The sequence below is a fragment of the Cryptotermes secundus genome, unplaced genomic scaffold, assembly GCF_002891405.2.
Source record: "Cryptotermes secundus unplaced genomic scaffold, Csec_1.0 scaffold102, whole genome shotgun sequence".
NCBI classification, from domain to species: Eukaryota; Metazoa; Arthropoda; class Insecta; order Blattodea; family Kalotermitidae; genus Cryptotermes; species Cryptotermes secundus.
This window is the reverse complement of record NW_019741300.1, coordinates 2,361-16,236: the sequence shown is the minus strand read 5'-3', so window position 1 is coordinate 16,236 and position 13,876 is coordinate 2,361. Positions and strand designations below refer to the sequence as shown.

Here is a 13,876-nt window from a genome sequence, read left to right as displayed (position 1 = left end):
AATGAGACCAGTAAAATGTTTGGCCAAGCGATAAGTGGGAGAGCCAATGGTGCTGATAATTGGTCTTAATGGTACGTCATACGTATGATATAGATTGCATGATATAGATTTTGATTTTAAAAATTAAATTTGTTATTCAGTGCAATCCCAGTTCAGTATTCCCTGATTGAAGTTTTATCCTTATTTGACAGTCAGGGTCAAGATACAAATTCTGTAATCTTGGTGTTAAATTACCTCCATTCAGATTTTTTCAGTTTTGTCTTCAAATCCACTGGTACCCAAAGGAATCTTAAATAGGGGTTTCACTGCCTACTGAAGAGCATTTCTTTCATGCATAGCCATTCTTGTTCAAATTTTTTTGTAGTGCATTCTCTTCCTGAATTACAACAAAAGATAATCCTGTATTTGCTGGAAGTGGCACAAAGAACTCTCCAACATGGTAAAAGCTTAAGACATTCTTCTTAATCTTGTTACAGGTTGCAATTCTTCTGTATGTGGCATATGTAATAACATATTACTTCTGGTCACGGAAAGTAGACCCAGACAACTCAACAATTCCATACTTGACTGCATTGGGTGATTTTTTGGGCATCATGCTTCTGGGTATTACATTTGAATTCCTCTATCTGCTTGGAGATATACAGCTTCCAACATGAACTGAAAGAATCTAAGTTAATTTTGCCGTTACATCCATATTTATTAGGGATAGAAGTCTGATACTGTTCAGTCTTGATACTGAAAGCATCATTAAAAGCCTATGGGGAGAAAGGAATATAAATTCATGATCTCCTTCAATTAGCTATGTACTGTTAATTTTATAGCTAATTCAATTAATTAGTCAATAAAAATATTTTAGCATATGTAATTTTAGCTGACTTCTTATGTGAATAATAAACAAGTTTTCATTCTGAAGCTGTTGATTATGTCCAAACCTGTTACTCTCAAAGGAATGTTATGTATTTGGCTTATTTAAATTATTGATTATTGGGAACGGTAGTTTTATATGCAAGTTAATGTATGGCCTGTGAGATATTAAAATAAATTTTCTCTCTCTCAAATTTTAATCTGAAAAGAAATGATCAACCCTACATAGTCTGCGTTACCAACAACACTGTGAGTAAAGAAGGTCCCTATCAGGCTGTATGGTGAAAGCAAGAACCTAAATAGCTTTACAAACTCTCTACACACACAGAAAGCTATTCATAAAGTGTCCTATTACATTCATGATGTTTGTGAAATGTTTCACTGGCTTCACCTATATTTTCTGGTAGCACTTTTTTTTTTTATTGCTAGTGGGGTGGGACTAAGTCCCTTGTACTGTGGCCACTTCTAGCCTATTGTACCAGCTCCAGATGATAGGTGAGGGTGATTGTGGAGCAATTGGTAGGGGAAACCGAAGTACTCGGAGAAAACCTGCCCCAGCGCCACTTTGTCCACCACAAATTCCACTTGACCAGACCTGGGATCGAACCCGGGACACCACGGTGGGAAGCCAGCGACTAACCGCTTGAGGTGTGGCATGGCCCTGATAGCACCTATACTAAAGCTAATTGATTTGCCAGAACTGTATGTGGATACAACTGCAGCATAAATAATCCTTCAGAACTTGACAATCCCCTTTGGAGAAGATGATGATCTCATGTTGGTCATGGTCATAACCCACAGACTGAGAACCATGAATGACTATTAGTTTGGCCCTAACATTTATAAGATTGTAAGTTCCTCTGAGCAGTTAATTTAGTTGGAATGAAAGAGAATATTACCTGTGGCTTGGAGAGTGCACAGAGGGATTAATGAATCTTTTGTTAATTCAAGTTATTGTGGAAGGATGTAAAAGTTACTTCTACATATTTGTCATTGTGCAATCAAATGTTAATTTCTTTTAGAAATAACACAAACCTGTGTCAAATAGATCAAGATAGTGAATAAAACAGCCTGACTTCATTGGCCGTATAGTTTTCAATCTTGCTCTTTTACTATATATAATGAAACTGGACATAAACAATTTAAGATTATGATAAGGAGAGGATAGAAAGTGGCCATGGCCTCTTTTAGCATGCTGTTCCAAAATTTCCCAAAAGGAATTCAGGAAATCCTCAAAATGAAAATCATACATATTCTTAATTGTCCATTTTGCTTTGTATTTGAATTTTATAATTCAGGTACCTAGAAATGAATAAAATTATAGCTTTATAATTAATATTATTATAGAAGCCTCGTTCCTTTATTTATATTGCATGAAACTAAAGGGGGGGGGGTGATTTTTCACAGCAAATTGGTTACTCTGGGGACTCCTTACTATCATGTAGATTTTAAAGTGTTCTGATGGTGATGTGTAACACACAGGATTACTGGGTCTCTGGACTTTGTCCCCGCCTCCAGTGCTCTAGAAAAACACAAAAGAACACAATGTTTCAGAAAGTGGATCTGTTTCAAAAGTGCTGTTTTTTTCTTTTAATACTGGATGATGAACAAAGCCCCCAGACCCCACAATTTCAAAATGATAGATTTGTTATGACTGTAAAAACCGAATGATATGCAGCTCTGAAATATGCATGTGAGTGAAGAAAATTTCAAATGATGATTAGAAGACATTCAAAGAACCCTACAGTGACAGGGTATTGCCACAGATTACCCCTGGCATAAGTATCTCTTTTAGGCATAAACGGTGGCGTGCTGTGCATGGAAGCAAGGGAAGCATTGCTTCTGTAGTTAAGAAAGGAAAAGGAAAGAAGTCATATATAAATACTTCAATTTGAATAATAAGAAGGTGAATATTGTCATTTAGCATGTGTTCCTGCTCAAGGCCACATGCCTCTTGCTTCTCCCTTCCCCTGCTTGGTGGGATGGACCAAGTTTCCTTTCGTTAATCTTTGTTCAAATTCATCTAATCTGAAGTGGCCAAGGGAAGCGGATTTCGGTATGCTGGCTAGGCCAGTGAAGGAATGTGTTCTTTTGATGGTTACGTGAAAATTAACTGTGTATGTGTGATTTCAGCCTTGTTGGGTGTTATAGGTAACATTAAGTGTATATTTAGATGGCGTAAGATTGTATTTGCGATCATATTTTGACGCATCAGTAAGAAGCTATCTGCATGGAGGGGCGAGGGGGGAACACTCAAAGTGGTTACTAAGGTAGCATACCTTCTTACCGATTGTGCTCTCGGCCCCGGAGGCCATTTTAAATTTAGTTCATATAAGCTGAAAATAGATGGCAGAAGCATTGCATCAAGGTGTCACGGCGGCCATGTTGCCAACCAATAACATGGGAGTTTCAGGGGGCTGGCCAAGAACAGGCAAGTACGGCAAGAAGACCCATCCTTCATACCGCTTCTCACATTCATACGTGCAGTAATGGCGGCCATGGTGGCGGTTAATGGTCATGTTAGTAAGTATGGATTTTCATTTTACGTGGTTGAAGCCGGAGTCGACGTTTAGGAATGAAGTTACCGTTCCGTGTTAGACATGTAATATGTATATATGAATGTTATGGTTACTGAAACGAATGAAATTAGAATTATGTACAATTCTTTCAAGCCAAAACTTCTCGACTTAGTTGTGACTGTAACTAGGACGATCTCCACATCCGTATGAGAATGTACTCTCGACAGGATTTATGAAAGATGAATAAATGAAATGAGATGAGGTTATGATGAAATTTCATCCAAATCATATTTGTGTTATGACGTTCTGCAAATTTCATTTTTGCCTAAAGAATGTGTGTAGAATGTCAAAAGAGTTCTAAGGGTACCGTGATATATTTTCTGTATTGTTTCTTACAGTATAAAATGGAGAAGAGAAAGTATGCTCTGCATATGGGTGCCTGTTATCAGGTAGGCAGAAAGAATCAAATATTTTTCAACTTACCCAAGGATCAAGCATCGTATGTCTGTTTTAATTCATGATGTGGCTTCATGGTGTGTTGCTTACTCATAACTTCTATTAAGATTGTGATAATTTAATTCCTTTGGCAGTGATGAAACTAATTCATTTTCCAATCTGTAAGTAGACAATGACAACAACACTATTAAATGTACCCCAAAACTGAAGAACTGTTTAGAACTCGTGATTGCCACTTTTCTGTTACATAATTCTAGATTTAGAAATCCTTTGTAAAGAATATCGTATTGTTAACATATATTCTAGCCAAGAAATTAAGTTTAGTCTATGTCTTCATTAAATTTATGCAACCTTTACTGATGAATTATTTCTGGGGCTTGAGACAATATGTTCTAATTTTACAGAGTTCTGGTATGGTGAGGAAGAATTGGGATATCCTGCAATTCAGAAAGTAGTGCGTCAGTGTCTTCGGATGGCTGGAACGGAATTTTCAAACTCCCAGAATGCTGGGAGAAATGTGTACAAAGAAGTGGCGATTATGTGGAAAAATAAAGAAAGGTCTGTAGATTGAGGTGGTGTATTTGGTTTGTCAATAATAAAGCACGTTACTTTACAAAACATTGTTGCTCATGACTTTCAGTACGACCTACATAATAGAATGCTGCATAGTAAATATTTGTGTGACCTGAACAGACTGACTGTGGATCACTTTCTTCAGTGCAGTATTGAGCTGGTGAAGATGAATGTGTATCAGATTTTCGATTTTCATTATATTCTGTTAAGCATTGAACTGGCAAAGATGAATAGATATCAGATTTCACTATTTTCTTCAAGACATCTTATTTTTGCTGTACTATTTTAATTAGTATTGAACTGGTGAAGATGAATATCAGTGGGATGGTGTTGTGACAGCATATGTTTTTGTAGGTTGTGTTCTCGGTATTGGTGGCAAACATTTTGCATGATTTGATTTGCTTACATGTACAGATGGCAGCAGTAATGCATTCATGACGTCAGGGCAGCTAAATCAAAAGCCAATAACATTGAGTTGCCAAATTGTGGTGGAGAATTTGTTAGCAAGTAAGGTAATGATGTCGGAATTAGTATCATGAAATGCAAGACTTTGCTAGTGGATGGCACTCAGTAGTCAACATGTGGCAAAATTGATCCTTTGCCTAAGCCTTTTTGGTATTTAGAATAATTTTTATACAAAAGAAACTGGTCCGTGGACAGGTGAAGCATGGATCGATAGTGATTTCTATTTTGTGGTGGTAGACCTCGGTAGGGTTTAGAGACCATCTGATGTGTAATCGGATGGGAGTCAAGTTTGTGAATTAGTTAAACCAAATTTCGTAAATGTTTGGAGTATGTATTATCAGTATTAAGTTTTAAAAATGTGCCAGTATAAGATTTTGCAAGTAAATGAACAGTTATTATGCAATGCTGAGAAAACTGTAATGTTCACATTTTCATGTTTATGGTCTGTTTAGGTCCTAAGGTTACAGAATAAGGTAAGGAATCCTACCCGGTTGGACTTCCTGGGCCACGGTTTAGTTATCCTTCCAGTACCAAGGAAATGGAATTTGTTTATCAAACAGCATGGTTTGAAGAAACTGGGCCTGCAGACAGTGTTCAAAATATCTAGTGAAAAGATTATCCAAAAGAAGCACAGTATAATCTGTAGCTGGAGTATAATTAATGATCATGTGTTATATGATTGGTCGACAGTTCTGGTGAGGTGCCTGTGAAGAGACTGTTATTGCAACTGTTCAGGGAGGACATTTATGGCAGAGTGGGCCTGTAAGATGCAGAAGATACCCTGCTTTTTGTATATGTTACATGAAGACATCCTGTGTGGAAGGTATATAACATATGAGATGATCTTTACTGTTCTGAGACAGAACATCTTAGAGTTGTTAGCCCTCTGTTTTAGAGGTCTCAGAAAAATCTCATCCCAGAGATCTACCATCCTGGTGGAGAAGATGTTTCTTAGTTTTGCTTAGGCTGTAGAAGCCCATAGGGTTGTGAAATGTCGAGGCTCCCACATTTTCTAGACAGTTAGCTCAAAGATGGTGGCAAGGTTGGCAGCCATATGCATCAGCTGCTCATTACGCCCTGCATGAAGATTCCTGGTACTCATTATTTGTGATAGAGGCTGAGTCAATCTCAGGTCCATAATGAGTCTGGAAGGTTATTTGACCTCATTGGGAATCAAACCTGCAACCTTTTGATTCTTATATTAATGTTCTCAGTTTACTGTTGAATATGACAGGTCATTTTCTAGTTTGGTGTGTTCACAGAAAAAGTTGTAAGAAATATATGTCATATACTGCCATGGAGCATCAAATGCTTGTGACTGAGAATGCTGTTCTAACCAGTGGGGCTTTGTAGCTGAGTGGAGAAGCTCACTGGAGGAACTGGGAACCCTGTTCAGAACAGTAGAGCCAGGGCTGGTGTCGTGATCACTAGAGATGCTTCCTTATAGAGACAGGAAGTGGAATTTTGCACATTGCTTGATAGGATAGATGTGGAGGGCAGAGATGTGAATTGGGGGGGGGGGGTGCCTGCAAGTGTGCAGTGCAGTGGAGGGGGGGGGGCAAACTTGGCAACAGGGCAGGAGGCCATACCCGCTGCAGAAGAGCCATACTCAGCTATTGGATGTCCAGGAAGTTGCCCTGTGAAGTGAGAGAACACCATTTGTGAGAGTGATTTTCACACCCGGAGGAGATGGGGCCATTGTCTTTAATTGGGGAGGATTTAAACTTGGTCCAAAAGTCAGATGATCAGAACCCAAAAGTAATGAGCAGCAGCTTCCACCTATTCATAAATTTAAAGAGATTGTTATGTGATGTAGCACCTGCTGCTGTCTGCAGTTGGTCATCATCATGCTGACAGATCTGTGTTGGCCTACTTTCTGTATTTTGAAAAAAATAAAAGCAGGCTTATAAGAGATTGCCTTGCTGTCTGCATATTCCCCCATAATTTTTTTTATTTATATGTGGCCTATGTCACATTAAAGGGAAGTATGCGGTTACTTATTCCCTGAACTTCTTGTCTTTTATTTTGATATTAGTGGCAAAAGTTGCAGTCGAATGCAGTAGCATCTGGACAGCAGACAACAGGTTGCTTCTTGTCTCATAGTATGAATGTTTTGATGGCTGATGGCTTGTGTTCTATTCTGAAATATGCACTTGGAGCCTGGAACAACGGAAAAGGCCATCAGCCCACCAAGCCTCAATGCTTGATTCATATGAAAGGAAATACTTTGTTCTGTATGGTCAACAATCACATTTTTCTGCCCAGAAACAGACGTTTCGGGAAAAAATGTCTACTTCAAAACATAAGCATTCCTATAGATGTAGGATTTGAGGTTTTCACAATGGTCACTATGAAGAATGCTGTCTTCTGGGATGTGGTGCCATGTAGAACATGTGTGAACCTGAGGAGTAGCCTCCCCATTGAGGAACATTTTGTAGGATTTGAGGTTTTCTATATTTCATCCTTCCTCACCTAAACTTCATGTCATGACCTCTACAACTATACATATACACTGCACAATGGCCAGAGAAGTGTGAAATTTTGACAGGTGTTACACACTTTTTGATTACCAAATAGATATTAAAACTGGCAGGAATATGTGGTTTCTGTAATGTTAATAATGTACATAACATCAAACTAACTTGTGAGTGACATGAAGCCATTAAATTGAACTGCAAAAAAAATTTGCACGCCATGTCATAGCTGTTAGGGTTCCGAGCACTATACATGACACATGAATCGCAAGAACTGATGTAACATGGCTGACTGCGCATTTTGGTATGCGAGTGTATGCGGCTAGTGTGAGTGTCATCACGACACTCAAGGATAAACATTGATAAGACTTGTCAGCTGACAGGTACAGTGTGTGGACCTGCCAGAAGACCACACTTTTCTTGGGCCATTATCTCTGTAACCATTCAACTTTGGACATAGTTGTTTTGGGTTATATCGGCATACTTTAACATAAGGAACACCCTACCAAAGTCTGGCACATTCCTCCTGGGACACTCTGTATATAATCGAATTTCGATTTCCACGAATTAAAATATAATGATTAACCCCACCACATAAGACGCTACGAGCCCTCACTGGAGATGATTATTGACTTGGGATCCTTGAAATTGTACATTAGATGAGGATAATCTTTATGGTACATATCCTGTTGTGTGTCATTTACAAAAAGATATAATTTTGAACAGTTGCACAACAAATAATCAAAAAGAAACAAAGTAGACACTACTGTGTGAACATTTGTCTTTGTTGTTGGTGGTAATGCTACAAGTTTCGACCCTCTTCTTGGGTCAACTTCAGTGGTACACAAATACTATTTAGCTTCTAAATTGCGTCGTTAATCATTATGAATTAATGTTGTGTCTGTATGATTATTCTATACTGACAGTTATATTTTAATTTTAAAATGTGGTTTAATACTGACAGTTATATCTTATTTTTAAAATGTGGTTTAAATATAGTTGAACCTAGACATTAAATGGATAAAAATTAAAATTGCAATTGCAATTAAAATCACAATTGTATAATTAAAATGGTTATTAAGGTATTTATAACTAATATTACAAATTCCATTTAAGCCTTGTGCTTGCTACACATCTTATGTGTGTTGTGGGGTAACTGCTTGCTGGGATCTTTCTTCAGAATATAGGTTGTGTTGGTGTTTTTGACCAGTTAAATGTGCGATGGCTGAACACATTTGGGGTATTCCACTCAGGTTGTTTATACATGAACTAGGATGTTCAAATTTGATGTTAATGTATATATGCAGATCACCGTGGTGAATATACAGTGTGTATATAGTGTGTTCAGATTTACAATATGTAAAGCCCTGTATAATTGTTACAGTATATTGGCAGTTTGGGAGCCGTATCCGTGAAAAAAATCTGTGTCAAATTTGTGGGTGAACAAGGATTGTGCAGCGTCTGCCTGTCCAGTTGTGTACCATCTACAAGGAACCCCCATACCACATGTATGTGTCATCTCATGTTCATTCTTCTAGGTCAGCATTTTTTAACCTTGTTTGGTATATATAGTGAAATGTAATTTCTGCAGTGCATTATAATCTTCATAAATTTTGTATCCCATAACTTCCTCTCTCCCAGTTCATTACTGTAAGGGAGTTGGCAGGGCATGGAGGACTCCAGAACCCCGATTCTAGGCAGCTGGACATGTGTAACAGGACCTCATATACGGGTGGTGAAGGGAGGGGAGACTTTCAGGTAGTTAATATAGCAATACGTGTTTGGTCTCATTTGCAGGGTCGTGATTTGGCTTGCTTTGTCTGACTGTATCAAATGAGATTCCAATTTGGATATTATACTTGAAAATTATGGCTCTATTCCTGCTTTCAGGTGATAACTAATGTTAGTGAGAGCCACTTGTAGGCTTGGTTGGTGGCATTCATTAGAACAGGTCATCAGCCAATTAGGAAATAACACTTCCTGTGGTTCCCTTATTTCCACTAATGAAAGAAAAATAAAACTCATTGAGTTGTATTGTATGTACATCCCAATAATTTGTTATGCCCCTTTGCATTGCAGGTCAGATCATAGTTTGTACTGGATGTGTGTATATGTGTGTGCACATGCGCGTGCACCAGGGGCTTCCAATATAGTGCAATCTCTGGATCCAAGAATTCCAAAAGAATAGGAGGTAAACCAAGTTAACTTCTCTTCCATTATATGATATAACTCCGTCCTAAGCGCAAACTATATATTATAGGTCTTTCTTTTTGCTCCTCTTTACACATTACATGTTTCAGCCACAGACGGCCATCATCAGGTGTATACACTCACGCATCTGTTACACTGCACTTATTTATAACATTTAAAATTTTGAAAACACAGGTCTTCCTGATTGTTCCTTTTGTTGATATTACCAAAATCTACTTCGTTGATATCTTTGTTATTTACACACGTCAATTTTGATTTCTCTGAATTAGCACTTATAAAATCTTCAGTTCTAATTTTGAATCCTTAAAAAAATTTTTTTTTTTCTGAATTTTAAAACTTAAAATGGTCAGGGTTACTCGCCCTATGTCTATAGTGCTGCAGCGGCTTCTTCTTGTTTCTAGTACTGTACAGGTGTTATCTGTAATATACAAATATTCGTATTACTATCTTATGTACGTAATGTTTTCTTATGTGTTTATACTGTTATTTGTACTTACTCTGTGTAGTCTCCATGTGTGTATGCCGCTGCTTATCTTTACTACGTGTGCTGTCTGATGTATTGTGTGCTGTGTTTTATGTTCGTGAGTGTAGGAGGGGATTGGGTATTGGGGAGAGGGAGGTACCGTTAGTCTGTATAGATTTCGTGTATTGCTTGAAATATGGGATTGTGTGTTTCTGTGTGTGTGTCATTCATGTGTAGGCCTTTCTTACTTATTTTATATATATGGTATTTCTCTAATGTATTCAAATGTCTGCCCTTCTTTCCCGTTGTTACAACTTCCATTATCTCTGTTATTGTTCCATATGCATGTCCTGTATTTAGTATGTGATTTGAGTACCCGGAATTGCTATTATTATTTCTAATATCATGTATATGTTCTTTATATCTGGTGTTAAATGTTCTGCCCGTTTGCCCAATGTATTTCAATGGGCAATCTACACATTTCATTTGGTATATGCCACTTTTATTGTATTTATCTAATTGTGGTTTTTGTTTGAGTATATTTTCTATTGTGTTTCATGTGCGGAATGCTACTTTTATCTGTGTGTCTTTGAAAAGTTTTGTAATTTCTCTCACTTCTTTTGTACTGTATGTAAATGTGGCCCACTTTGTTTTGTGTTGTTGTTCGTTGTCATGTGTGTTTGATCCTTATGATGTATTGTTATATCTAGGAAGTTAATTGATTCTTGTTCTCTTTCAATGGTGAACTTTATAGTTGGTTGTAATTCATTAATTTCCTTGAGTGTATGTTCTATGTTCGTTTGCAATAGCTTGCAATTCGCAATATATAGGAAACCCACACAGACATCATAATACCTAACAGTTTGTGCCATCCATTCGAGCACAAATTGTCAGGTATTATTACCTAATAACTAGACTGTACACATACTCAATAACAGAAAAAGGAAAACAAACAGAGAACATCACTATAGTTATGAATTGAAGACCATAAAACAGTATCTCTTTAATATAGTATAGTTTAGTGCAAAACAGTGTGGTACGTTATAGTACAGTTTGGTACAATTTATCATACACTAGTATAATATTGTCACATATATTAGTGACTGTAGAGAGCATTTGGATTGGTGAATAGATTTATTGACCACTTACAGGTCATAACGACAAATAATTACTATACTGTTGCTGATTTCCACACTACACATCACTCTGTGCTAGGTCTTCTCAATCTACTTTCACTAATCTTTACATGGTAGTAGCTCTCCACAGTGGGTATTCATCTGCAGCGTTTTCACTAGAGATTTCCTGGTAACAAAGCTTAGCGATTGAGATTCTTCTGCTCCCGTTGCCTGCTGGTTAACGCTCCACAGTTGAACCATCACCTGCTTGTAGCGTAAGATGTCTTCAAGATAACTCCTTGGCATGAACCCTACAGAAAACACCTTCTTTTGTCAAGAATGCGTGTTTATTTGTCCATTACCTAGCAATAGGTATATGTGAACCACATAGAAAACACCTCTTGTAACATTAGTTCTGTTGTTGCGTGAGTGTATTTCAGGTGTTGCCTAGAAATGGGTCTACACGTCACAGTATAATATAGTAAAATATAGCAGTCTTACCACCTGCATATTTCAGGTATCTTGCCATCTGCCTTTTGTATCCAGCTTTGGAAACCATGGTATTTGGCTTTAGTTTGTGCGCACACTGGAAAATTGTACAGCTTTCACACAAAATCAGCATTTACTGGAGGTCACAGAGTGATGGCATTTGAAAGGTGTCTACCCTCCAGCTTTTGTATTATAATTGCTATATATCTGTCTCATGTGTAAGGCTGGCAGCCTCACCGCCATCTGCAAGCAAGTTGTATGGAAAATGTGGGAGCCTCAATATCTGAACCCAATGGGCCTGCATGGCCTGTTACAGGGATAGCTTTACCTTTTTATGCATTTGTCTCTTGCGTTTTATATTCACTGTCCAAATTACATCTGGATATGCTATTATGTCATGGTCTAATTTAAGGTACTGTTACAGCATTTGCCTGGAAGAACCAAGGAATGCAAACTAACAATAGTCAGTATGGTTGCTCTCCATGCTGAATTCAAACCTAGTACCACCCAAATAAGAAGCAGGAATGCTGACCACTTAATAATATTCAGTTTGAGGCCATGAAATATTAAATTGGCCATGACTGTGCATTGAGAACAACGTAAGAAATCATTACAGCTATCGAGCACGTGGAGGTTACTGTTTAAATCTTCAGTCGCAATAATTCCTGTGAAAATGATAAATTGTTTGTCACTAACTACAAGTAATATATTCCCCATCTTTCAATTTTAATTTGTGCTTTTAAATTCCATAGATAGCACCTAGGCTTAGGAAAGGGTCTTGAGGCTGTCATGCAATATTTGTCCCCCCTTTGGTCAGATATGTGAGCTCTGCCAGTTATGATTTAATCCATCAAGGGACCATATGTTTAGGTATTTAATTCAGTGTGCAGTAATGATAAACCAGACATGGAAGCTTACATCAGTCCATAGCCATGGGGTGAAGATGGCCACAGAACTGCATCATCCTGATGGCAGAACATGCCAAGTAACTTCACTTCCAGAAGTTCATGGGATCTGTCACATCAGCTCATGGCATGTGGAGCATAACATGTTATGCATATATCACAAGAATATACATTTTATCTTGGTTCTCTCTCAAAACATATAAAGATCAACTACATGAATTGCATTTTACTTTTTTTTTTCTTGACAAAAATGAATTATTATTGTAGGCAGGAACATGAAATTATTTGTGATGAGAGGTTATAAAATTGTGTACAGAATACATTTCATGTTAAACGACATGGAAAAGGCATGAGCATTAAGGTAAGTGTGTATATTACGTGAAGATTGGAATATTTTAAGTTTGGGTTGTAACTCAACTTTTGGAAAAATGGCCCACCTTTTCTTCATAACACAACAGGCACTGATGCGATTGCACAGCTGAGCCCCCCAGAATATTTTGCTTTAGTCACTATTTGCTCAAGTTAGCAGTACACCTGATTCTTGATATTTGGTGACCAATTTTCTTCATTGTCAGCCTTTCAAAACAGTGATTCTTCACTTATAATGAAGTCACTAACAGCTAATGACACTGGATACAGAAAATGTCCTGCTTATATGGCAGATGTACCTGTTCCATGCTAAAAGGTGCGTATAGCTGCAGCTGGGTTTTGCATGTTAAGAATTGTTTGATGCCATATAACCTATTACAAATTAACATGTGAGAAGAAAATTTAAATTAAAGCCAAAGAGAAAATTCCCTTATAAACCTGACCTTTCATACTAGTAATAAAAACATTTACAGTAATTTGTGCATCGTTTTATTTGTGTAAAGCATCCTACCACCTCAGAATAAGGATTGAAAATAGAGCTTGCATGCAATTTCAGGACCGTAGTATATGCTCCATTTTCAGCACCACTACCTACGTTCGAATATTGGTCTTGTATGAAAATAATGACGTTCAAGATTTTAGAAGTGTCATATGACTCCTTTGTGATGCAAATACCCGCATAAAATAACGCACTTTTGTTGGTAGTCAAAGCACAGTTTTATTCCACCCTCTGCAGTGGGCAGTATATCGTCCAATCTTGGGATGGGGGGCGGAAATAGAATAAGCGACATTCCGCTAATGGACCCCAATCGCGTGATGGGGCGGGAACAAAGTGGCGATAGAAGTTGGTAAAGAACTTAGCTGGCAAGATGTGCCACTTTACTGACTAGAAGAAATAGAAGGTGGTTGATACGTCCTCGACCATCCTAGTACACGGATAGTAATTCAGCGTTTTCAACGAAAGGGTATAAGG

General features: G+C 37.7%; 1 protein-coding gene and 2 long non-coding RNA genes across 7 annotated transcripts in view; all 3 read left to right on the top strand.

Annotated features, from left to right (window-relative positions):
- The window catches only part of LOC111872684 (solute carrier family 41 member 1), a 40,808-nt gene extending 39,744 nt beyond the window's left edge, over positions 1-1,064 (top strand). For all 5 annotated transcript variants that reach the window (XM_033754784.1, XM_023866802.2, XM_033754783.1 and 2 more), the window contains one exon: positions 477-1,064. In XM_033754784.1, the coding sequence (XP_033610675.1) occupies positions 477-656 (180 nt within the window). In that variant the 3' untranslated portion in view covers positions 657-1,064. The remainder of the gene's footprint in view (positions 1-476) is intronic.
- A 2,243-nt stretch (positions 1,065-3,307) lies between these two features.
- LOC111872671 lies at positions 3,308-4,369 on the top strand. Its single transcript, XR_002844278.2, has 3 exons — positions 3,308-3,387; positions 3,782-3,832; positions 4,244-4,369. It is a non-coding gene; the product is annotated as an uncharacterized LOC111872671 (long non-coding RNA).
- A 50-nt stretch (positions 4,370-4,419) lies between these two features.
- On the top strand, positions 4,420-9,639 carry LOC117282964. Its single transcript, XR_004513932.1, has 3 exons — positions 4,420-5,700; positions 8,736-8,859; positions 9,431-9,639. It is a non-coding gene; the product is annotated as an uncharacterized LOC117282964 (long non-coding RNA).
- The last annotated feature ends 4,237 nt before the right edge of the window (positions 9,640-13,876 follow it).